Raw genomic sequence first — 24368 nt, 5'->3', positions numbered from 1 at the left:
TCCCGCTCAAACACGAGCGTGCTAGTCAGTCTTGTTTTTTTCCGCGGCTCGGGACGCTGCTTTGCTGCTTCTCTGCCCCAGAGACCTGCTCGCTGCGGATTTTCTGTGTTTTTGCCGGTTTCGGCGCTTTTTTCCGAGTCTACTCAGTTTTCTCTTTAAAAAAACAAACAAACTTAAAATAACTTTTCCTTTATTTTCTTCTTTGTTTCCGCTAAGTTTCATTAGCGGCCATTTTGGGCCACCCATGCGTGTCTTTTTTCCCTTTTTTCTTGGTGTTCCTTTTTCCAGGCACCATCGAGTTCGACCTCGCCGGGGTGATTTTTCCGCCCATGTCCGCGAAGCCTACCAGCAGCTTCAAAAAGTGCACTCGGTGCAGCCGGACAATTTCGCTCACTGACAGACACGTATCGTGTCTTCAGTGTTTGGGAGCTGACCATCGCCCCAACGCCTGTACGCTGTGCCCCCAGTTAAAGAAGAGGACCCAGGCGGCGAGACTAGCTCAGTGGAACGTTCTGTTCAGAGCTAGGTCCGGTTTTTTGGTACTGAGGTCGTCGCAGGTATCGATGCCGGTATCAGAGAGTGCATTGATGTCCGGAGCGCAGGTAATGGCTGTCCAGAGATCCCACGCTGGTAGCAGTGAACCATCGAGTGGGTCTCCACCTGCCTTGAGGGCTCCTGTTCTGCAGGCCCCCCGGGATCGACCTCCTTTGGACCCGGCCCCGAGGAGATGTGTGGATTCCACGTCTTCCTCTTCGGTACCGTTGGCGTGCTTCGAGCGAAGGCTAAGAAGCATCGTCATCGGTCACCCTCCCGACACGGTACCGAAAGCTCCGGGACCCGGCTCCCGAGAAGCGCCGATGCCAGGAGGATCGCTCGCCTTCCATTCAGGAGGTGTCAGTGCGCTCTTCTCCGGACAGCCCGGTACCGCTTCCGCGCCCCAGGCAGGTTCTAGCATTGTCGCCTCACCGGCTCCTTTGCCTTTCTCTACAGCCACTCTGAACGAGAGCCTCAGGGCCATTCTACCAGAGATTCTGGGAGAGCTGTTGCGACCATCTCCGGTACCCTCAGTGCTTGTGCCGTTGGTACCGTCTTTCTGTACCGCAGGTGCTTGCGCCGTTGATACCGTTGAGAGAGGCGACGGTAGGCTCATCGCCCGTGGTGCTGTCTCCGACGCCGGTACCGCCTGTCACCCAGGTAGACTCCCCGCTGGCGTCGTCGGAGGAAGCTTCATCGCTTGCGGCACGGGAGTTTTCCTCTTGACACCGTCATGGAGGAGATCGTTCCTCGACGTCGAGGCGGGTCTGGCTTCAGACTGAAGTTCGTGAACTTATGTCTGATTCTGAAGGAGAGGACTCGTGGGAAGCAGAGGCAGACACCAGGTATTTCTCTGATGAGGAATCCTGTGGTCTTCCCTCTGATCCTACTCCCTCACCTCAGAGGAAGCTTTCTCCCCCGGAGAGTCTTTCCTTCTCCTCTTTCATTTGGGAAATGTCTACGGCCATTCCCTTCCTTGTGGAGACTGTGGATGAGCCCAGGGCTGAGATGTTCGAGGTCCTGGACTATCCATCACCTCCTAAGAAATCGTCCACTGTTCCTCTTCATAATGTCCTCAAACAGACATTGATGATGAACTAATCCCCACGTTCCCAAAAAGATTGAATCCCAGTATCGAATCCACGGGGATCCAGAGTTGATGAAGACCCAATTGCCTCATGACTCTGGTGTGGTGGATTTGGCCCTTAAGAAGGCCAAGAGTTCTAGGGATTACGCCTCGATGCCCCCTGGGCGTGAGTCTAGAACTATGGATTCTTTTGGGCGGAAGGCCTACCATTCTGCTATGCTTGTGTCCAAAATTCAGTCTTACCAGCTCTACACGAGCATTCACATGCGGAACAATGTGCGGCAGTTGGCGGACTTGGTTGACAAGCTCCTGTCGGAGCAGGCCAAGCCGTTTCAGGAGGTGGTCTGGCAGCTGAAGGCGTGTCGTAAATTCCTGTCCAGGGGTGCTTACGATACTTTTGATGTTGCATCTAGGGCCGCTGCTCAAGGTATAGTGATGCGTAGACTCTCATGGCTGCGTGCCACTGACCTGGACAGTAGAGTCCAGCAGCGTGTGGCGGATGCCCCTTGCCGGGGGGATAATGTTTTTGGTGAGAAAGCCGAGCAGTTGGTGGAACACCTCCACCAGAGAGACACTGCTTTCGACAAACTCTCCCACCGGGCGCCTTCAGCATCTACCTCAACTGGTAGACGTTTTTATGGGCGAAGGAAGAATGCTCCCTACGCTTTCAATAAGTGTAGGTACAATCCACCTTCCCGACAGTCTGCTAGGGCTAAGCCCCAGCGCGCTTGTTCTCTTCAACAGCTTGTGCCTCAACAGGCCCCTGCAGCTCCTCAACAAAAGCAAGGGACAGGCTTTTGACTGGCTCCAGTGCAGCATAGCCGAGATCAAAGTGTTTGTGCCGGACGATCTGCCGGTTGGAGGGAGGCTAAAATTGTTTCACCAAAGGTGGCCTCTTATAACCTCCGATCAGTGGGTTCTTCAAATAGTCCGGTTAGGATACTCCCTCAATTTGATATCAAAACCACCAAATTGCCCACCGGGAGCTCAGTCCTTCAGCTCTCACCACAAGCAGGTACTTGCAGAGGAACTCTCTGCCCTTCTCAGCGCCAATGTGGTCAAGCCCGTGCCACCGGGGCAGGAAGGGCAGGGATTCTATTCCAGGTACTTCCTTGTGGAAAAGAAAACGGGGGATGCGTCCCATCCTAGACCTAAGGGCCCTGAACAGATATCTGGTCCGAGAAAAGTTCAGGATGCTTTCCCTGGGCACCCTTCTTCCCATGATTCAGGAAAACGATTGGCTATGCTCTCTGGACTTAAAGGGTGCTTATACTTGTATCCCGATACTGCCAGCTCACAGGCAGTATCTTCGATTCCTTCTGGGAACACGGCATTTTCAGTACTGTGTGCTACCCTTTGGGCTCGCCTCTGCACCCAGGGTGTTCACGAAATGCCTGGTGGTAGTGGCGGCGTCTCTACGCAGACTGGGAGTGCATTTGTTCTCATATCTCGACGATTGGCTGGTGAAGAACACCTCAGAGACAGGAGCTCTACAGTCAATGCAGATGACTATTCGACTCCTGGAGCTACTAGGGTTTGTGATAAATTACCCAAAGTCCCACCTTCCTCCAGTACAAAGACTAGAATTCATTGGGGCTCTGCTGGATTCACGGACGGCTCGTGCCTACCTTCCAGAGCAGAGGGCCGACAATCTCCTGGCTCTTGTCTCTTGGGTACGAGCCTGTCAGCAGATCACAGCTCGGAAGATGTTGAGATTGCTCGGCCACATGGCCTCCACAGTTCATGTGACTCCCATGGCTCGTCTTCACATGAGATTAGCTCAATGGACCCTAGCTTCCCAGTGGTACCAAGTTGTGGGAAGTCTAGAGGACGTAATCTGATTGTCCACGGGTTTTCTCAATTCCCTGCATTGGTGGACAATTCGATCCAATTTGACCCTGGGACGTCCCTTTCAAATTCCTCAGCCACAAAAAGTGCTGACGACGGATGCGTCTCTCCTGGGGTGGGGAGCTCATGTCGATGGGCTTCACACCCAGGGAGTTGGTCCCTCCAGGAAAAACGATTTCAAATCAATCTTCTGGAGTTGCGAGCGGTCTGGAACACTCTAAAGGCTTTCAGGGATCGGCTGTCCCATCAAATTATTCAAATTCAGACAGACAATCAGGTTGCCATGTATTACATCAACAAGCAGGGGGGCACCGGATCTCGCCCCCTGTGTCAGGAAGCCGTCAGAATGTGGCTTTGGGCTCGCCAACACGGCATGTTTCTCCAAGCCACGTATCTGGCAGGCGTAAACAACAGTCTGGCCGACAGGTTGAGCAGGATTATGCAACCTCACGAGTGGTCACTCAATTCCAGAGTGGTGCGCCAGATCTTCCAAGCGTGGGGCACCCTCTTGGTGGACCTCTTTGCCACTCGAGTCAACTACAAGGTCCCTCAGGTCTGTTCCAGACTTCAGGCCCATGGCAGGCTAGCGTCGGATGCCTTCCTCCTTCATTGGGGGGAGAGGGCCTCCTGTATGCTTATCCTCCCATACCTCTGGTGGGGAAGACTTTGCTGAAACTCAAGCAAGATCACGGAACCATGATTCTGATTGCGCCTTTTTGGCCCCGTCAGATCTGGTTCCCCCTTCTTCTGGAGTTGTCCTTAGAACCGTGGAGATTGGAGTGTTTTCCAACTCATCACTCAGAACGAGGGGGCTCTTCTGCATCCCAACCTCCAGTCTCTAGCCCTCACGGCCTGGATATTGAGAGCATAGACTTTGCCTCCTTGGGTCTGTCGGAGGGTGTCTCCCGTATCTTGCTTGCTTCCAGAAAAGATTCCACTAAGAAGAGTTACTTCTTTTTGTTTAGGAAGTTTGCCGTTTGGTGTGATAGCAAGGCCCTAGATCCTTGTTCTTGTCCTACACAAACCCTGCTTGAATACCTTCTACACTTGTCTGAGACTGGTCTCAAGACCAACTCTGTAAGGGTTCATCTTAGCGCAATTAGTGCTTATCATTACCGTGTAGAGGGTAAGCCGATCTCAGGACAGCATTTAGTTGTTCGCTTCATGAGAGGTTTGCTTTTGTCAAAGGCCCCCCATCAAACCTCCTACAGTGTCATGGGATCTCAATGTTGTTCTCACCCAGCTGATGAAACCTCCTTTTGAGCCACTGAATTCTTGCCATCTGATGTACTTGACCTGGAAGGTAATTTTCTTGGTGGCAGTTACTTCAGCTCGTAGAGTCAGTGAACTTCAAGCCTTAGTAGCCCACGCTCCATACATCAAATTTCATCATAACAGAGTAGTCCTTCGCACTCACCCTAAGTTCATGTCGAAGGTGGTGTCGGAGTTCCATCTGAACCAGTCAGTTGTCTTGCCAACATTCTTTCCCCGTCCTTATACCCGCCCTGCTGAGCGTCAACTCCACACATTGGACTGCAAGCGAGCAATGGCCTTTTATTTGGAGCGGACAAGCCCCCACAGACAGTCCGCCCAATTGTTTGTTTCTTTTGATACCAACAAGAGGGGTGTGGCTGTAGGGTAACGCACCATTTCAAATTGGCTAGCAGATTGCATTTCCTTCACTTATGCCCAGTCTTGGCTGACTCTTGACGGTCATGTCACGGCTCATAATGTTAGAGCCATGGCTGTGTCAGTGGCCCACTTGAGGTCAGCCACTATTGAAGAGATTTGCAAGGCTGCGACGTGGTCATCTGTGCACACATTCACATCTCATTACTGCCTACAGTAGGATACCCGACGCGAGTGTTGGTTTGGGCAGTCGGTGCTGCAGAATCTTTTTGGGGTTTAGAATCCAACTCCTCCCCCCAGTCCCATTTTTATTCTGTTCCAGGCTGCACTCTGTTAGTTAGTTTAGTTGTTAGGTCAATCTCTGTTATGTCCTTGCTGTTGTGAGGCCCAATTGACCAATGTTTGTTGTTTTGAGTGAGCCTGGGGGCTAGGGATACCCCACATGTGAGAACAAGCAGCCTGCTTGTCCTCGGAGAAAGCGAAAGCTACATACCTGTAGAAGGTATTCTCCGAGGACAGCAGGCTGATTGTTCTCACGAACCCGCCCACCTCCCCTTCGGAGTTGTGTCTTCCCTTTCTTGCTTTTTACTGGACTGACGAGCACGCTCGCGTTCGAGCGGGAAGACAGTCGCGCATGCACAGTGCGCATGGAATCGCAAGGCTAGCAAACTTTTGTTGCTAGGGAGATTCTCCGGTCCTGGGGCTGCCATTGGACGTCACCCACATGTGAGCAATCAGCCTGCTGTCCTCGGAGAATACCTTCTACAGATATGTAGCTTTCGCTTTTCCAAGTGGATTACATTCTTACATTCTCCTTCCCTTGTAGGCACTGATGCTTCCTATATATTATCATTTAAATAAAAATCTAGGGAACATTGTAATAGGTTGGGATCATCTCTGTCTTATAAATCTGAATAATTTTTAGCACAGTTTGGAAAGCTAACTTGTTTTCTTTAAGATTATCATTTAGGGTATATCACCACCTTTGTTCTTTTCATTAGTCTATTTAGATAACATACCTTTAATTTTCTTTAACTTTTATTGTTTTTATTTCTGAGTGTTTGTAAATAATGCTATATTCATTTTTTTTTTTAAAAGAGGCAGTAAATATAAACAAACAAAATAAAAAAGAACAGCCAACAGATTTTGGGGACTCACAGGTGAATGAGTCAAGAACAGTAACTTTTGTGCTGGACAAAAATGATCCATAGTGGTTAACTGCTGAACTTCAGTTCCCAAACCTGGCCTCAGGAAAAATCATCAATGAGTATGCCTGAGAGAAACTTGCATGTTGTCCCTGAGGACAGTCTAGGAATGATTGCTGTGTATTATCATCCATCTCATTATTGTTGTTGTGATTTTTTTTGTGACTGTCTAATCAGGGAGCAGAAGGAACAGATAGAAAAGCTGAAGCAATTAGTACCTGAACCCCAGCCATCTGAACATCTGCTGAGACTGCCTAAAATGGAAGATGAAATCTCAAAATCAGTAGGTTTCCAGGTAATGGATGTTTGTATCAAGTAACAATGAAAGCTTCTAAATTGATAGGCATTAAGTACATAAGTATTGCCATACTGGGACAGACCGAAGGTCTATCAAACCCAGCATCCTGTTTCCAACAGTGGCCAATCCACTTCTCTAGCTGCCTTCCAGATGAGAGAATGGGAAACTACCTTTTGTCATCCCCTACTCAACGATTTTTGGGTCCATACGAAGGACATTCAGTTTATTTCTAAGTCTTGCATTTGCAGCTGTGTCAAAGGAAAGCTAACAGTGAAAAAGATATTGAAGTGGCAACACATCTTTGTATCATGCATTTTAACATGGTAAGAGATTGAATTGGCAACTGTAGTTGAGAAACATGCCATACTAAGTCACACCAAAGGTCCCTCAAGCCACCTATCCTTTTTCTGACAGTGGCCAATTCAGGTCACGAGTACCTTGCAGATTCCATGCTGCTTGTCCTCGTGCAAGCAGTGGATTTCCCCAAGTCAACCTTAATAATCATTTATGGTTGCTTCCTCTGGGAGCTTGTCCAAATCTTTTTTAAACCCAGTTGCATTAAAAATATCTAGCATTTTTCCTAGCACTCGATCAAAAAAGAATTTGGTTGTGCTACCACTGAGGGAGCGACCAACCATAGTGTATGTAGTTATTTGACCCTAGGACCAATATAAGAACTGAAAAGTGGATGCGCTTCCCTTTCTAGGAAGGTTCTCTTCAACCAGTTGCTAACATTTAAAAAGGAGATAGAGCAGCTTTGGAAGTTGGGGGGAGGGGGGAGCTGAGAGTCGCCCAGGAGTGCATGGCTCATTGTGGAGTATACTTAAAGGATGCTAAACAGGATCTTTAGGGAATACCAATAGAGAGGTTTTAATAATTGTGAAAGAAAGCCAGTACTGTTTAATGGGAGAACAGAATAAAGAATGCAAATTATCTCCATCGCTTCTAAGCAGCTTGACAGATGCAAGGAAAAAAAACACAATTTCAAGTGTCTGCATACAAATGCTAGAAGCCTAAAGTAAGAGTGTATAGCACTAAAAAAAAAGGTAGTTATATAGGCATCTCAGAGACCTGGTGGAAGGAGGACAATCAATTTAATCCAATCTATCACTGCCATATAATTTGTATCCTGATAACACAGTGTCTCATTGATTGTCCTCCTTCCACAGTGTCTCATTGTGTGTGTGTGTGTGTGGGGGGGGGGGGGTTGCACTATATATTTGAGGGAACTGAGTCAAATAAAACATTCTACATAAAACAACAACCAAGATCTGTGGCCCAGAAAATCTCTCCCAACGGGTGAAAAATGCCAGGTTTTTATAGTACGTCACTTCCTGTGACCTCAATTAAACTCAAGATTTCATTTGCTGAAAGTATTTAAAGTTCCAATGAAGAAGATGCATTTTATCAAATCAATGTGGTCCACTCAACTTCCGTTTTCAATCCATTCGGAATCACAGTGTCTCATCCTATATAATAAAACGCACCTCCAACATTCTGAAGCCGAGAAAGTGAAGCCTTCAAGCCTTGAAGCATTCCTGCAACGCTCCGGAACTACGTGTCATCAATTGAGGAGATGGAGCCTTACAGAGCGCACGAATGCTTCAAGGCTTGAAGGCTTCACTTTTTGACACACACACACACACACACACACTCACTCTCTGTCTCTCACATACACTCTCACACTCTCACACACAGACTCACACATACACTCTCACACTCTCTCTCTCACACACAGACTCACACACACACACACTCTGTCTGTCTTTCTCTTTCTCACTTATTCTCTCTCACATAAACACTTCATCTCTCACCCACACACTCTCTCTCAAACATAAACACTCCAAGGAAAGGGGGGCATGGAACATGCTGGGGAGGAGAGGGAGGGGGGCCAAGAACTCGGAGGGTAGGGGGGCCAAGAACTCGGAGGGGAGGAGAGAGATGGAGAGAGGAGAGGGAGGGAGGGGGGCCTGCACCTTGGACGGAAGGGGGGCCTGGAACTTGGAGGGGAGGAGAAGAAGGGAGGAAAGGAGGGGGTCATGGAACTCAGAGCCCCACACACACACACTCACTCTCTGTCTCTCACATACACTCTCTCTCACACACTATCTCTCTCTCACACACACTCACTCTCACACACTTTCTCTCTCTCTCTGACACAAACACACACGCACTCTGTCTCTCTCTCACTCATTCTCTCTCTCACACACACACACACTCTCTCTCTCAAACATATACACTCCGAGGAAAACCTTGCTAGCGCCCATTTTATTTGTGTCAGAAACGGGCCTGTTTTACTAGTTGGTAAATAAAATGTTAGTTCTCTGCAATATTCATTCCACATCCCCACCCCTCGATAGTTGTACTTGCTGTAATACTGTAAATCTAAAATCAGACAAAGTATGGCCCTTCTCCATCTCCAGTGAGTGAGGTTTGGACAAGTTCCAGGAAGAAGAGTCCATATTCTGTTATTGAGATGGACATAGGGGAAGCCACTGCTTGCCTGGGATTGTTAGCATGGCATGTTGCTACTATTTGTATTTTTGTCAGGTACTTGTAACCTAGATTGGCCACTGTTAGAAGCAGGATACTGGGCTAGATGGACCAGTGGTCTTACCCAGTATGGCTTTTCTATGAATTTTATTTATTTATATCATTTATACCCCACAGTTTCCCACCGCTAGCAGGCTCAATGTGGCTTACAACATGTAGTAAACAAACAGTAAAGTACAATAAATGGAAAGTGATATGGGTGGCATAAAGGTACAGGGTTATGAGAAAGTAGTTAACTTCACAAGGTCTTTATAGGAGTTGGATTCCAGGAATCACGGAGGCAGGACGGGATCTGTAGGGTAAGCTTGCCCAAATAAGTAGGTCTTGAGAGACTTCCTGAAAGTCAGATGATCTTGAACCGTTTTTTACAGATTTAGGCAATGCATTCCACAAATGAGTGCTGATATAGGAAAAGGTGGAAGCATATGTGGTTTTATACTTGAGAGCAGAACACACAGGGTAATAGAGGCTTAAGTGTGAACGAGAGCAACGTTGAGATCCTCCCTCAAGCTGATCATTTGCAGTTACTTCATAATATGAATGCCAAGCTAGTCATGGGTAGCTCAAGATCAGACAAAGTATCTCAATTTTTGGAGCAGTTGCACTGGCTGTTGGTTCAGACAAGTTTGGCCAGGCTCCTGACTTTTCCTAGGAATACTGTTAATGAAATGCTATCTTTATATTTGAGTAAGTGAAATAAGGTTGCAAGATGAATACAGATTGAAGATTTTGTTTCTCCATAATAGTTATTTTTAAAGTTCACCTTTTAGTTGCTGATTATGATAGAATTTTTTTCATGATTTTGGAGTTTGGGATTCAGACAGGTTTATTGTAGATGATATCTGTTGAGATTATAAAATTATAATTTAGGGGTTTTTTTCAAACTTTTTGTTGTGTTGAACACTTATTTGATAAAGGCTGTTTGTCAATTAAAATTTTTAATTGTGATTAATCGCACGATTAAAGGACTAGCATCTTCCTTCCTTCCCTTCCTCTTTCCACTTTCCCCCCAGGGCAAACATCTTTCCCTTCCTCCTTGTTAAGCATCTATCTCTTCCTCCTCTCCACTTTGTTTCCAACATTGCTTCCTCTTTCCTCCCCCCCCCCCCCCCAGGTCCAACATGTCTCCCTCTGTCTTCCCTCCATCCCTTCCATTGTCTAGCATCTCTCCCTCCTCAAAGATGAGAATAGACCATTAGTTTTAAAAAAAATATTTATTTCAGAATTATGCATCAAGAAAACAATCTTGAAATTACTTATATCGAGAAGCAATTCTTACAGATAATACAGGAAAAAAACGGCAGATTAAACATAAAATGAAAATTACAGACCACAATTAGGGGGATTCCAAGAATAGAAACAAAATAACAGAGAAAGTAACGTAGTAAGGTAATAAATGATGGCAGATAAAGACCTTTAAGGTCCATCAGTCTGCCCAAGATAAACTCATTTTATATGATATGTGATACTTTTATATGTATACCAGAGTTTGATTCATCCTTGTCGTGCTCAGGGCACAGATCACAGAAGTCTGCCCAGAACTGTTCTTTTAGTAAAAGTTCTGAAGCTAATGTTGAAGCCCCTTAAAATTTACACTTCATCCCATCCATATCTATTCAGTTACGATCAGGGCGTAGACCATAGAAGTCTGCCCAGTACTGATTTTGCTTCCCAATTACCGGTGTTGCCACCCAATGTCTGCTAAGATTCCATGGATCTATTTCTTCTAAAAAGGATTCCTTTGTGTTTATCCCTTGCATGATTGAATTCCATTACCGTTTTCATCTCCACCACCTCCTGCGGGAGGGAATTCCACGTATCCAGCACCCTTTCCATTAAAAAATACTTCCTGACATTACTCCTGAGTTTGTCCCCCTTCAACCTCAATTCATGTCCTCTAGTTCTATCTTGTGTATTCTCAATGGCACCTAGAGAGGTTTTCTATAAGTACTTAAAAGATAAGGAAAATAACAATTATTAAATCTAACAATCAGGCACTGAGACCCCCAACCCATAATACTCCATTAGCTCAGACTTTCACTGTGATCGCTTCTACACCTGATTTCTTAATCTGAAGTTTACAGCTACGTTGGATCATAAAATACATATGAAGCCTTATAGAAACATGACGGCAGATAAAGACCATATGACCCATCCAGTCTGCTCATCCTCTGTACCTCCTAACTCTTCCTTTTCCTAAGCGATCCCACATGCTTATCCCATGCCTTTTTTAAATTCTGGAACAGTCCTCGACTCCACAACCTCCACCGGGAGGCCATTCCACGCCTCCACCACCCTTTCTGTGAAATAGTACTTCCTTAAATTACTCCTAAGCCTATTCCCTCTTAACTTTGTCATATGCCCCCTCATTCCAGATATCTCCTTCAGTTGAAAAAGACTCTGTTCCTCACATAAATGCCTTTGAGATATTTAAACGTCTCATATCTCCTCTCTCCCTCCTCTCTTCCTCACATAAATGCCTTTGAGATATTTAAACGTCTCATATCTCCTCTCTCCCTCCTCTCTTCCAGCATATACATGTTGAGGTTCATAAGCCTGTCCCTATAATTTTTGCTTTCAAGACCGTTTACTAATTTTGTAGCCGCCCTCTGGACCAATCCTATTTATATCTTTCCGTAGGTGCGGTCTTCAGAACTGCACGCAGTACTCCAAATGGGGCCTCACTAGAGACTTGCACAATGGCATTATCACCTCCTTTTTCCTGCTGGTCATGCCTCTCTTTACGCACCCAAGCATCCTTCTGGCTTTGACCGTTGCTTTTTCAACCTGTTTGGAAGCTTTTAGGGCATCAGACACAATCACCCCCAAGTCCCGCTCTTCCTTCGTACACTGAAGCACTTCACCCCCTATACTGTACCGTTCCCTCGGATTCTTGCAACCCAAGTGCATGACCCTGCATTTTTTGGGATTAAACCTTAGTTGCCAAATAATTGGTCCATTCCTCCAGCTTCACTAAGTCCTTCCTCATGTCATTCACGCCCTCTAGGGTGTTCACCCTGTTGCAGAGTTTGGTATCATAGAAGAGACAAACCTTACCAGACAGCCCTTCTGCAATATCTCTCACAAAGATATTAAAAAGAGCTGGCCCTAGGACCGATCCCTGTGATACTCCACTGATGACATCCTTTTCTTCAGAGCAAGCTCCATTTACCCCACTACCCACTGTCGATGTTATGATTCTGCTAAACAGGCAGGGGAATGGCTGGAACCCACTCTGCTAACAGTCAGGGAAATGGCTGGAACTTGCTTCTCATTGGCTTGTCAGGGATTGAGCTGACGTCTGTAGCTGCAGACGTCAGAAGCCAAGATCTACTTAACTTTACCTGTCCCTACAACCTTTGCTTTAGCGTTTGATTCCTGTCAGCTGAAGCCTGTTCCCCGTTCTCTGTGCTGTTGCATCGTTCGAGTCTGTTTCCCTTTCCTCTGTGTAACCCTTTATGTGCTGGGCTTAGTATTTGCCTGCTGTTGTCCTGCCTCTGGTGGCAGCCTCCCTATCCTTGTATTGCTCCTGTTTGTTGTTTGTCTTCCTTTGTTTGCCTTACCTTTGTCTGCCATGTAAGCCCTGTTTCCTGCAGTTTGGTGTCTCAGTAGCAGCCTTTCCCTTTAGCTTGTTTTTCCTTTTGTCTGCTGAGCCTGTCTCCTGATTATGGTGAGTATTGCTCCTTATCTGATCTGTGTATGTTAAGGCAGTTTTCTCTGGTAGCTTCCCTTTACCCTTGCGTGTTGTGGGGTCAGCCTTGTGAATTCCTGTGTGTGGATTCCCTTTACCCTTGTGCACTGTGTGGCCAGCCTTGTGTATTCCTATAGGTGTCTTTCCCTTACATTTGAGTGCTGTACAGTACAGCCTAGAGTATTCCTTTGAGGAGCTTTCCTTATCTGCCGTGTGGCACAGCCGTGTGTATTCCCATATCAGCTTCTGTCTGTCGCCCTTTCCCTTGTGTCTCCAGCTAGCGCTGTGTGCGTTTCTTGTGCTGTAGTCCCTTGGGGGACCCCTCTTTGTTCTTTCTCCCTTCCCAGTGTATGACTTGATCAGGGCTTTATTTGTGCCGGTATGCACCAGTAAGGCGTACCGCCCCCCCCCCCCCCCCCCCCCCCCCCTGGCGAGTCCTGCACCCTTCCTCTCACTCCCCTACTTACTATGTCGGACTTGGCAGCATGCACAGTGCTGGCAGCGATTGAGAGAGGCTGGTAGCATCGGAGCTTCCCTCTGCGAGTCCTGCCTACATTGTTTCAACTTCCTGTTTCTGCATAGGCGGAACTCGCAGAGGGAATCTCCGACGCTGCCAGCCTTTCTCAATCGCTGCACTGTTCGCGCTGCTGAGTCCGACACTGGTTGCCTTTCTATTGCTTCGTTGGCAGGCAGTGGAGAAGGAGGACAGGCTGGGGGGAAGAAGAATCGCTGGATATGGGAGAGGGGAGGGCAGGGGAGAGAGGAGAATCGCAGGACATCATGGGAGGGGAGGGAAGGGAAGAGAGAATTGCTGGACATCGATGGGGAGGGGAGGGCAGGGAAGAGAGAATTGCTGGACATGGAGGGGAGAGGGGAGAATCGCTGGACATGGATGGGAAGGGAGGGCAGGGAACAGAGAATTACATAGTAACATAGTAAGTGACAGCAGAAAAAGACCTGCATGGTTCATCCAGTCTGCCCAACAAGATAAACTCATATGTGTATACCTTACCTTGATTTGTACCTGCCTTATTCAGGGCACAGACCGTACAAGTCTGCCCAGCAGTATTTCCCGCCTCCCAACCACCAGTCCCGCCTCCCATCACTGACTGGCGCAGACCGTATAAGTCTGCCCTCCACTCTCCTCGCCTCCCAACAACCAACCCCTCTTCCCCCACCTGCTCCGCCATCCAATTTCGGCTAAGCTTCTGAGGATCTTTCGACTCCTAACCATGACTCTCTTAGTGGAGGAGTGGCCTAGTGGTTAGGGTGGTGGACTTTGGTCTTGAGGAACTGAGTTCAATTCCCACTTCAGGCACAGGCAGCTCCTTGTGACTCTGGGCAAGTCGCTTAACCCTCCATTGCCCCATGTAAGCCGCATTGAGCCTGCCATGAGTGGGAAAGTGCGGGGTACAAATGTAACAAAAATACAAAATTACTCAACACCCTCATTTATCATCCCTACCACTGCAATTTCCCCACCCCTAGCTGTCTGTTCGTCTGTCCAATTTAGATTGTAAGCTCTGTTGAGCAGGGACTGTCTTTTCATGTTAATTTGTACAGCGCTGCTTAAGTGTAGTAGCGCTATAGAAATGTTTAATAGTAGTAGTAGTAGGATCCATTCCTACTGCACAGGATTCCTTTATGCATATCCCACGCATGTTTGAATTCCGTTACCGTTTTCATCACCACCACCTCCCGCGGGAGGGCATTCCAAGCATCCACTACTCTCTCTGTGAAAAAATACTTCCTGACATCTTTCCTGAGTCTGCCCCCCTTCAATCTCATTTCATGTCCTCTCGTTCTACCGCCTTCCCATCTCTGGAAAAGATTTGTTTGCGGATTAATACCTTTCAAGTATTTGAACGTCTGTATCATATCACCCCTGTTTCTCCTTTTCTCCATGGTATACATTTGCTGGGCATCGATGGGAGGGCAGGGTAGGGGAGAGAGGAGAATCGCTAGACATGGATGGGAGGGGAGGGCAGGGATGAGAGAATTGCTGGACATGGAGGGGAGAGGGGAGAATCGCTGGACATGGATTGGAAGGGAGGGCAGGGAAGAGAGAATTGCTGGACATGGAGGGGAGGGCAGGGGAGAGAGGAGAATCACTGGACATGGAGGGGAGGGCAGGGGAGAGAGGAGAATTGCTGGACATGGAGGGGAGGGCAGGGGAGAGAGGAGAATCACTGGACATAAATGGGGAGGGCAGGGAAGAGAGAATTGCTGGACATGGATGGGAGGGGAGGGCAGGGTAGAGAGGAGAATCGATGAACATGGATAGGAGGGCAGGGGAGAGAGGAGGAGAATCGCTGGACATGGATGGCAGGGGAGGACAGGGGCAGAGAAGAATCACTGGACATGGATGGGAGGGGAGGGCAGGGGAAGGAGGAGACATATACTAGACATGGATGGGAGGGGAGGTCAGGGAAGAGAGATTTGCTGGATATGGATGGAAGGGGAGGGCAGGGGAGAGAGGAGAATCGGACATGGAGGAGAGGGAAGGGGAGAGAGGAGAATCGCTGGACAGATGGCAGGGGAGAACAGGGGACATAGGAAAATTGCTGGATATGGGAGGGGAGGGCAGGGGAGAGAGGAGAAATGCTGGACATGGAGGGAAGAGAGGAAGGAGATGCACATAGATGGGAGGGCAGGGAATGGAAGAGAAATGCTGGAAATGGATGGAGAGGAGAGCAGGAGATAGAGGAGAATTGCTGGACATGGATGGATGGAGGAGTTGGCGGGGAGAGAGGAGAAATGCTGGACTTGGATGGAGGGGAGGGGAGAGAGAATTATTGCTTTATATGGATACGGGAAGAAAGAGGAGAAATGCTGGACATGGATGGAGGGGAGGAAAGAAAAAAGAAGATGCACATGGATGGAGATGAGGGAAAGGGAAGAGAGGAGAAAAACTGCACATGGATGGAGAAAATAGGCAAAAGCTGGATCCACGTTATACCTCCTCTAGTCAATTCCACGGAGGACGACCCAGCTTTTGCTTATGGATGTTTGGCAAGAAATGAAGAAAAAAGGAGGAAAATAAAGAAATAAATGGAAATGGAGTTAAGGGAACAGATAGCAGCAGAATCAGAGACTGGGACCAATATGGATATGCAGTATTGTAGAAAAACAAAGTCACCAGACAACAAAGGTAGAAAAAAATCATTTTATTTTCATTTTAGTGTTTGGAATATGTCCAATTTGAGAATTTACATCTGCTGTCTTATTTTGCACTGGGTATACTGGAGCTGTAACAGCTTACAGAAATTATTTATAATGAAAAAAATCACATTATTTTTTCTCCTATACTAGTATAATATTGTCAGTGATGTCTGTTTATATGCGCCATGGCTGGTATAAGGAGTGTGGCTAATGCGGATGTGGCTATCATAGGGGTGGAGCCATATGTGGTGACCCCACCCATAATGAGTATTGGCACCTTTTTTTCTACAAAAAAAGCACTGGACTTGGTTCCTGTTTGGCCGTGAGGCCCGTATGCTTGGACTCTGTACAAGTGGGTTCCCGTTCAGCCATGAGGCCCGCCTGAGTGGTCTATCTCCCTTTTTCTGGTGGTGTTAGTTTTGTCCTGTGTGTGGGGGGCTTGGTGGCTGGAGTTGTGCGTAGTGCCTGTTTGGTCTACCCTAGGCCTTGGCCAAGATCCGTCCTAGGCCTCGGTCTGGGCTCAAGGGCTCACAAACAGATTAACAGTCTCCTTCTATTCAACCAGTTTTTAACCTAATCAGTTACTCTAGGTTCCATACCGAGGGCACTCAATTTGTTTATCAGTCGCCTGTGCGGAACCGTGTCAGGCTTTGCTGAAATCCAAGTATACCACATCAAGCACCCCTCCCACGTCCAGCTGTTTGTCACCCAGTCGAAGAAGACAGATTTGTCTAACACAACCTGCCTCTAGTGAAGCCATGCTGCCTCGAGTCTTGCATTTTTATTTAGTTCAAGAAATGTCACAGTTTTCCTCTTTAGAAGCGTTTCCATTAGCTTACTCACCACCGAGGTCAGACTGACAGGTCTGTAATTCCCAATCTCCTCCTTACTTCAACTTTTGTGCAAAGGAACCACATCCGCCCTTCTCCAGTCCACCAGGACCACTCCAGTTTCTAAGGAAGCATTGAAGAGGTCTGTCAGCGGAGCCGACAGAACTTCTCAGAGTTCCTTGAGCACCCTTGGGTGTATCCCATCAGGCCCCATCGCTCTGTCTGCTTTTAGTTTTGCTAGCTCCTGAAGAACACAATCTTCCATAAACAGGTCTTGTTCTACCATACATCCATCCCATTTAGCCTTTGTTTTTTGTAGCCCTACCCCCATTCTTTCAAAATAATTGTTAAGCAGTTCAGCTTTATCCTTCCTTATCTTCCACATATTTCTCTCTCTCAGCTTTGAGCCTCACAATTGTATTATGGCAATTCCTCTTGTCACATATCTGAAAAGGGTCTTATCCCCCAATTTTACCGAATTAGCTATCTTTTCCTCCATTTGCCGCTTCACTCTCCTGATAGCTTTTCCATCCTCTCTTCGCTTGTTCAGGTATTCTCTCCTGTCTTCATCTTTTTTTTTTTTATTTTTAAATTTGTAAGAAGTCTTTATTAACAGGTAATACAAAACATCTGAAACATAATGCATTATGCAAATCATGTTACATATCACTTATGTAAGCCAACAGTCTCTTAGGATATCACGAATATAACAGTTCTTACAGTATTGAAATGTCTAATAAAGTATTCAGATTTACAATACCAAAACTTCACTTTTTCAGAGTATTTATTTGTATTTACTGGTCCCCGCTTCATATTCTCTCTGGTCACATATATCCCCATCCCACCCTCCCTCCCCTTCCCACCCACCCTTCCGGCACCACCTTAACAGAAAACTTTAATCAAATTATACATGAAGGAGAAAAGAGTCCCAGATCTGATGCCATCTACATATTTGATTACGCCTTTCCGCTAGAAGTTTTTCCATCTCGCAGACATGCCTCAATTTTTGGACCCATCTGGTAATGGGCGGAGTCATGGGCTGTTTCCAATGGGCAGCAATTATAACTCTTGCAGCGGTTATAGCCTGTCCCACAAATATGTGCTGAGTTCTAGAAAGACCTGCAGCTCCCCCAAAGAATAAGAAGAAGGTTGGGCTCCATGGTATTGGGCTGCCCGTCCACCTCTGTAACCTGCTGTGGATCGATCTCCAATAAGCCCTGACCTTCTTACAAGTCCACCATATGTGTCCAGCTGTGCCCCGCACCCCACAACCCCTCCAGCACAGCCCCGTCAGTGTAGGGTATATGCGCTGGAGACGCTCAGGCGTCAAGTACCAACGATACAGCACCTTCACCGCATTTTCCTTGAAGGGCACATGAGACGACACTCTCACCAGAGCCCGCTCCATCCTCTCCCATATTGCCTCCTCCAAGTCTATGCCCAGCTCCCTCTGCCAACTCTTCCTATGAAGTGTATAATTCGTGGATTGCCTGTTAATAATGTGATAAAGGCGAGAGACCAGCCCAGTAGTCTTAGGTGGACCCTCACAGATAGTCTCTAGTGCTGTTTGCTCCCTGGCCATAACCTCCCGAACCGCCCTTGTCTTAAGAAAAGAAGCCAATTGGAGATAGGCGTACCGGTCAGACCCCACAATCGGGAACTTCTCAAGGGCTGCAGGATAAGACAACAAATTCTCACCCTCAAATAGTTGACCCCACGTTCGTAAACCCCCAGTGTACCATCTTGTGAATACTCCTTTTGTCGTTCCGGGGTAAAACAATGGGTTATAGGCTATGGGGGACAGACGAGACAATGTTGTACGTCGGTGTAAGAACATGCTATCCCAATTTGAAAGGGTGACATATACTGAAGGACAGAGTCCTGCCTCCAGGGATCTAAAAGAGCCCGGGATCCACATAAGAGCCCCTAATGACCTTTCACCCAAAGTGTATTGTTCAAGCTGCACCCACTGCCTATCCGGATAGTCCTGAAACCATTCCACTGCTGCGCGTGCCTGGACTGCTCTATAATACCAAGCCAAGTTGGGTACTCCCAGCCCTCCTCTCGCCCTATCCTGATACAGGACCGTGCGTGCCAAGCGCGGACGCTTTCCCGCCCAGATAAAGCGCATAATACGGTCCTGTAGCATTGATAAAAATTTACGTGGCATTTTGATTGGGAGAGCCTGAAATAGGTAAAGCAGGCGCGGCAGGACGTTCATCTTTACTGCTGCTATTCGGCCAAACCATGAGAGAGCAATATCCCCCCATTTACCCAAGTCCTCAATAAGTGCCTCTGCCAACCCTTTGTAGTTAACCGAAAAAAGATCCGAGAGGTCTGCTGTCAGATTAACCCCCAGGTAGCGAATGCTCTTGTCCGCCCATCTGAAGGCATAGGAAGTCCTCAATGACTCCATGAGCTCCGTCGGAAGGGTTACGTTCAAAACTTCAGATTTGGACATATTAACTTTAAATCCCGACACAGTCGAGTATTCCTCTATCTCCCGCTGAAGCCCAGGGAAAGTGGTCAGGGGGTGAGTAACAAATAACAAGACGTCGTCTGCGAAGAGGGCTAGTTTATGCGTTCTCCCACCCATGGAGAGTCCTGATATGCTTGGATTAGCTCTAAGCCTGGTTGCAAATGGCTCCATTACCATTGCAAATAATAAAGGGGACAAAGGGCAGCCCTGTCTAGTGCCTCTATGTAAAGGTATCATCCCTGAGTTACCCCCGTTTACACGAATACAGGCTTTAGGGGAGCTGTAGAATGCTTGGATCCATCCACGGAACTGCGGTCCTATCCCAAAGGTCTCCATCACCTTGTACATGAATGGCCAATGCACCCGATCGAAGGCCTTTTCAGCGTCCAAGCTAAGAAGGCAAAGAGGCCTCTTCATTCTCCTAGCCAGGTACATTAAATCGACCACTCGCCTAGTATTATCAGTGGCTTTTCTATAGGGAACAAATCCCACCTGATCAGGGTGGATAATAGCTGGGAGCAAGGGTGCCAATCGATTGGCTAGGACTTTAGCTAGAATTTTGACATCAGCGTTTAAGACGGATATAGGGCGAAAGGACCCGCATTCCTTATGATCTTTATTTGGCTTGGGCAGTACCGCAATCCACGCTTCCAACATGGAGGTGGGCAAAGACTCCCCTTTCCCAATTAAGTTAAATAAGTCGGCTAAGAGTGGGGCTAATTCGGTGGTATATTTCTTATAGAATTCGTTAGGGAAACCGTCTAACCCTGGTGATTTACATGAGGGTAGGTGTTGGATAGCTTTTTGTACCTCAACCGGAGTGACCGGCGCATCTAGGGCTGCCCTTTGCTGACTGGTTATGGAAGCCAGTTCACTCTCCGCCAGGTAATCCAAGATAGTATCTTCAGGTGGGTTCGTCTCCTGCGCGTATAGTTCCTGATAAAATTCGCTAAAGCGCCTCCGTATGGCCTCAGATGTATTCAGCAACTCGCCTTTCGAGTCCCTAATGTGGGTGACCGTTCGGTCCACTCTTTGCCTGCGCAGCTTTATAGCCAGGAGGCGGCCTGCCTTGTTAGTAAACTCGTATGATCGTACTTTATTTCTGGATTGTAGCCAACTTAGCTGTTCGGAGTAAATAGAGTCCAGCTGGAGCCTCTGTCCATGCAGCTCCTCCAAAACAGCAGGGGAACCACTTAGTTTGTGCTGTGCCTCCAGGATCCTAATCCTTTCCAGGCACTGCGCCAGCTGGGCCCTACGAACCCTTGCTCGCCTACTAGCTATCTGTATAAAGTAGCCTCTTGAGACTGCCTTCATAGCATCCCACACCACACTAAGGGGAGGACCCGATTCCATGTTTAGCTCCAAGTACTCTTTCAGGGCCTTCCTACAACCCTCCACCACCTCCCCCTCCAGTAATAGGTCTGTGTTAAGTGTCCATCTTTGGTCTTTGACCTCTGCTCTGATGGTCGGCAGGGTTACTCAAACTGGGGCATGGTCTGAGATTGTAATGCTGCCAATTTCTGCTTTCGGGCCCCTCTCTGCTAATGTGACGTCAAGGAAGAGGTAATCGATCCGGGAGTACGACTTATGTACAGGAGAGAAAAAAGTGTAGTCCCTAGTTGTCATATGACTTAGTCTCCAAACATCTAGGGTCCCCAATGAGTGGACCATAGAGCCCAGCGCCAATGAGTCCCTAGATATCGGGTGCTGAGGTCTCCCGGATCTGTCCAACACAGAATCCATAACTTCATTAAAGTCACCCCCCATAATCAAAGAACCCCGGGTAAATGTAGCTAGTATGTTTTTCACTTTAGTGTAGAAGGTCCCCTGATGCTCATTTGGGGCGTATAGCGATGCAAGCGTGAGGTCTACCTAATCCAGAACAATTTGCAAGAGCAAAAAACAACCTCCCGGGTCTCGCCTAATTCTCATTATTTGGGCCGATATTGATTTATGGAACAAAACTGCCACCCCACGTTTTCTAGAGTCGTCGGCAGAGGAAGCGAAGAAGGCGCTTGGGTATTCTGGGTGGGTTAACAGTCGCTCATGTGCCCTGCGGAAATGAGTCTCCTGCAATAGTACAATGTGCGGCTTCAGCTGCTGCAGCTCTTTGAAAAATTTCTGCCTTTTCTGAGGCATGTTCAGCCCCTTAACATTATATGATAAAATTTTTAAGTCTGTACTCATTCCTGGGATGTTACATCAGCTGTGTTTCCCACTAAGTGGGAGCCATCCACTTCATGTCTTTGTGCTATCCAGTACCAGTTGTGCCCCCAACCCTCCCCAGTCCTCCCTCCCCCCATCAATAACCCCCCCCCCCCCCTTCCCTTACCCACCTCATCCCCCCCCTGTCTGACACCAACTAGAGGGCTCAAGTCCCAATAATGGGAAATGAGGAAGTGACACACCAGCATCCAGGCGACCCAGCCCCCCCGCCCCTCCCCGAAGTTCCCTATGTCATCACCAGGGTCAAGAACCCAAATTGGGCATCCATAGTCACCCATCCACATATTTGGTCCCTGCCCGCCATCCATCACCTTAAACTTTCCCTCTTCTCAATCTCTTATAGCTATACAGCATCATACACAATGTGTCCCACAGCCTTAATTGCCATTTCATCTATTCATTAAAGAATTAAAGTTCACTTATGCAAGAAATGGCATTAATAAACAAAGAACAAAACATATTCAAACTTAAGACAGAGCGTAACGTTAGTTACTCTCTACATCATTACCAACCAGGAGATCAGTATCGGCCAGTGTTCCTCTGGCCAATTTTTGGCTAAGTCCTTTGATAGAGTGATTCCACCAGGTTACCGCTGCAGTTCAGGTTTCTTCCATAGCCACTTTTCTTTTTGGGATATTCCTTTTAGGTGTGGCAGGGATCCTTTGCCACTTTTGGAGCTTAGTTTTCGTGGCTGGCGCTAGGGCGCCTGGTGGTTTGTTCGTCTGCACCAGGCCTGCCCCATGCAGTGATTTCCAAGCTTCTGTCATCGATGTAACTCTCAATTTGACACCCTGTAGCGTGTAAATCAGGGAGAAAGGAAAGCCCCATCTGTATGTTATCTGCTCTTTGGCTAGAATGTCCAGAACTGGTTTCATAAGACGTCTTTGTTGCAGGGTGAACTGTGATAAGTCTTGATACACAGATATTTTAGACCCGCCATATTCCAGGTTGGGCGTTTTCCTGGTACAGTTGAGCAATTGTTCCTTTATTTCATACCGGTGGAAACGGGTGATAATATCCCGTGCTCTGTTTTCCTGCCGCTGACCCAAAGATCTATGCGCTCTATCGATCTCAATCTTTACCCCTGCAGCCTCGGCCCCCAGCAAACTGGCACACATTGTCTGTACAATCTGCACAACATCCTCTGTCTCTCCGCCCTCAGGAACTCCGCGGAATCTGAGGTTGTTTCTCCTTCCCCTGTTTTCAAGATCGTCAAGCTTGTAAGTTAGATCTATGTGCTTTTGATCTAAGGCTTGGAGATGGGTCTCGTGTGAATGTATGGACTCAGAATGCTCTTCCAGCTTAGTTTCTACCTCCTCAACTCTGTTCCCCAGCTCGCGAAGATCAGAGCTCAGCGTCTCCATTTTATCCAGAATCTCATCCCTCGACTTGTTTATATCTGCTTGTATACCAGACAGTATTTGGCGAAGTTCGCCTGAGATTCCTTTTTTAATATGCGGTTTCCGCGATTCCGCTAACGACAGCGCAGAGTCAGAGGGGGAGACCGGCGCCATTACCTCGTGGAGCTTCGCGGTTTTAGACGATCCGCCGCCTGCTGACTTCTCCTGCTCTTTAACTCGCGCAGAAGACGCTTTACTCATCCTGCTTTCAATGGGGAACAGCTAGGAACACTGCAGGCAGTTCCAAAAAGGTTGGTGATAGCTTTTTATAGCTTTTGTAGTTATCGAGGAACGGGAGCTAGAACGCTAGGCAGCCATCAGCACCGGTGACGTCACTTCCTCTGTCTTCATCTTTTTGAGTCATCTTATAATGTGTGAAGGCTAACCTCCTTACCCTTTTCAGGTCCTGCATTTGAGTACCAGAGCGGCCATCTTTTCCGCTTACTTTTATGTAATTTTCTAACATAAAGGTTAGTTGCCTTTAATATAGCTCTTTTCAGTCTTGTTCATTGCTGTTCTTCATCCTACTAACTGTTCCTTGAGAAATTCCCCCATCTCGGCAAATTTAGTTCCTTTGAAATCCAGGACCTTCAATCTCGAATGAGCCCTCTCTTCTGTTTTAATATTGAACCACACCATACGATGATCACTAGATGCCAAATGGTCTGCCACCTTGACGTCAGAAACGTTCTCTCCATTCGTAAGCACCAGAATAGCTCCATCCTGCGTCGGTTCCATTACCCACTGCTGGAACAGTGGAAATAAAGTACCTGGACTAGATTGCCTGCTGTTTCAGTTAAAAGTAAAAGATTGGCTTTCTAACATGCCAGCCAGCCACATCTCCCTACAACTTTCTCCCTCTAATTTGAAGGAGGCAGTTTGTTTCCTTTCCTCCACTGGTGCTCTTCAGACCGTGGAGGAAAGCAGTGTGCTGTTGCGACTAAGAATGCAAATAGAATGTTAGGTAATATTAGGAAAGGAATGGAAAACAAAAATGAGGATGTTATAATGCATTTGTATTGCTCCATGGTGCGACTGCACCTCGTTATTGTGTTCAGTTCTGGTCGTCACATCTTAAAAAACATATAGTGGAATTAGAAAATGTGCAGAGAAGGGCGACGAAAATGATAAAGGGGATGGGACAACTTGTGAGGAAAGGCTAAAGCGGCTAGGGCTCTGTCTTCAGCTTAGAGAAAAGGCGGTTGAGGGGAGATATGATAGAGGTCTATAAAATAATGAGTGGAGTTGAACTGGTAGATGTGAAGCGTCTGTTTACGTTTTTCAAAAATACTAGGACTAGGGGGCATGCGATGAAGCTACAAAGTAGTAAATTTAAAACGAATCGGAGAAAATTTTTCTTTACTCAACGTGTAATTAAACTCTGGAATTTGTTGCCAGAGAATGTGGTAAAGGCGGTTAGCTTAGC

The 24368-nt window shown here is 47.3% G+C and overlaps 1 protein-coding gene across 3 annotated transcripts in view; it reads left to right on the top strand.

Moving 5' to 3' along the window:
* The window catches only part of YLPM1 (YLP motif containing 1), a 336188-nt gene that overhangs the window by 107200 nt on the left and 204620 nt on the right, over positions 1-24368 (top strand). For all 3 annotated transcript variants that reach the window (XM_030213961.1, XM_030213959.1, XM_030213958.1), the window contains one exon: positions 6481-6598. In XM_030213961.1, the coding sequence (XP_030069821.1) occupies positions 6481-6598 (118 nt within the window). The remainder of the gene's footprint in view (positions 1-6480; positions 6599-24368) is intronic.

This window comes from Microcaecilia unicolor, chromosome 9, assembly GCF_901765095.1.
Source record: "Microcaecilia unicolor chromosome 9, aMicUni1.1, whole genome shotgun sequence".
NCBI lineage: Eukaryota > Metazoa > Chordata > Amphibia > Gymnophiona > Siphonopidae > Microcaecilia > Microcaecilia unicolor.
The sequence above is the reverse complement of the archived record's forward strand: the minus strand, read 5'-3'. Positions and strand labels throughout refer to the sequence as shown.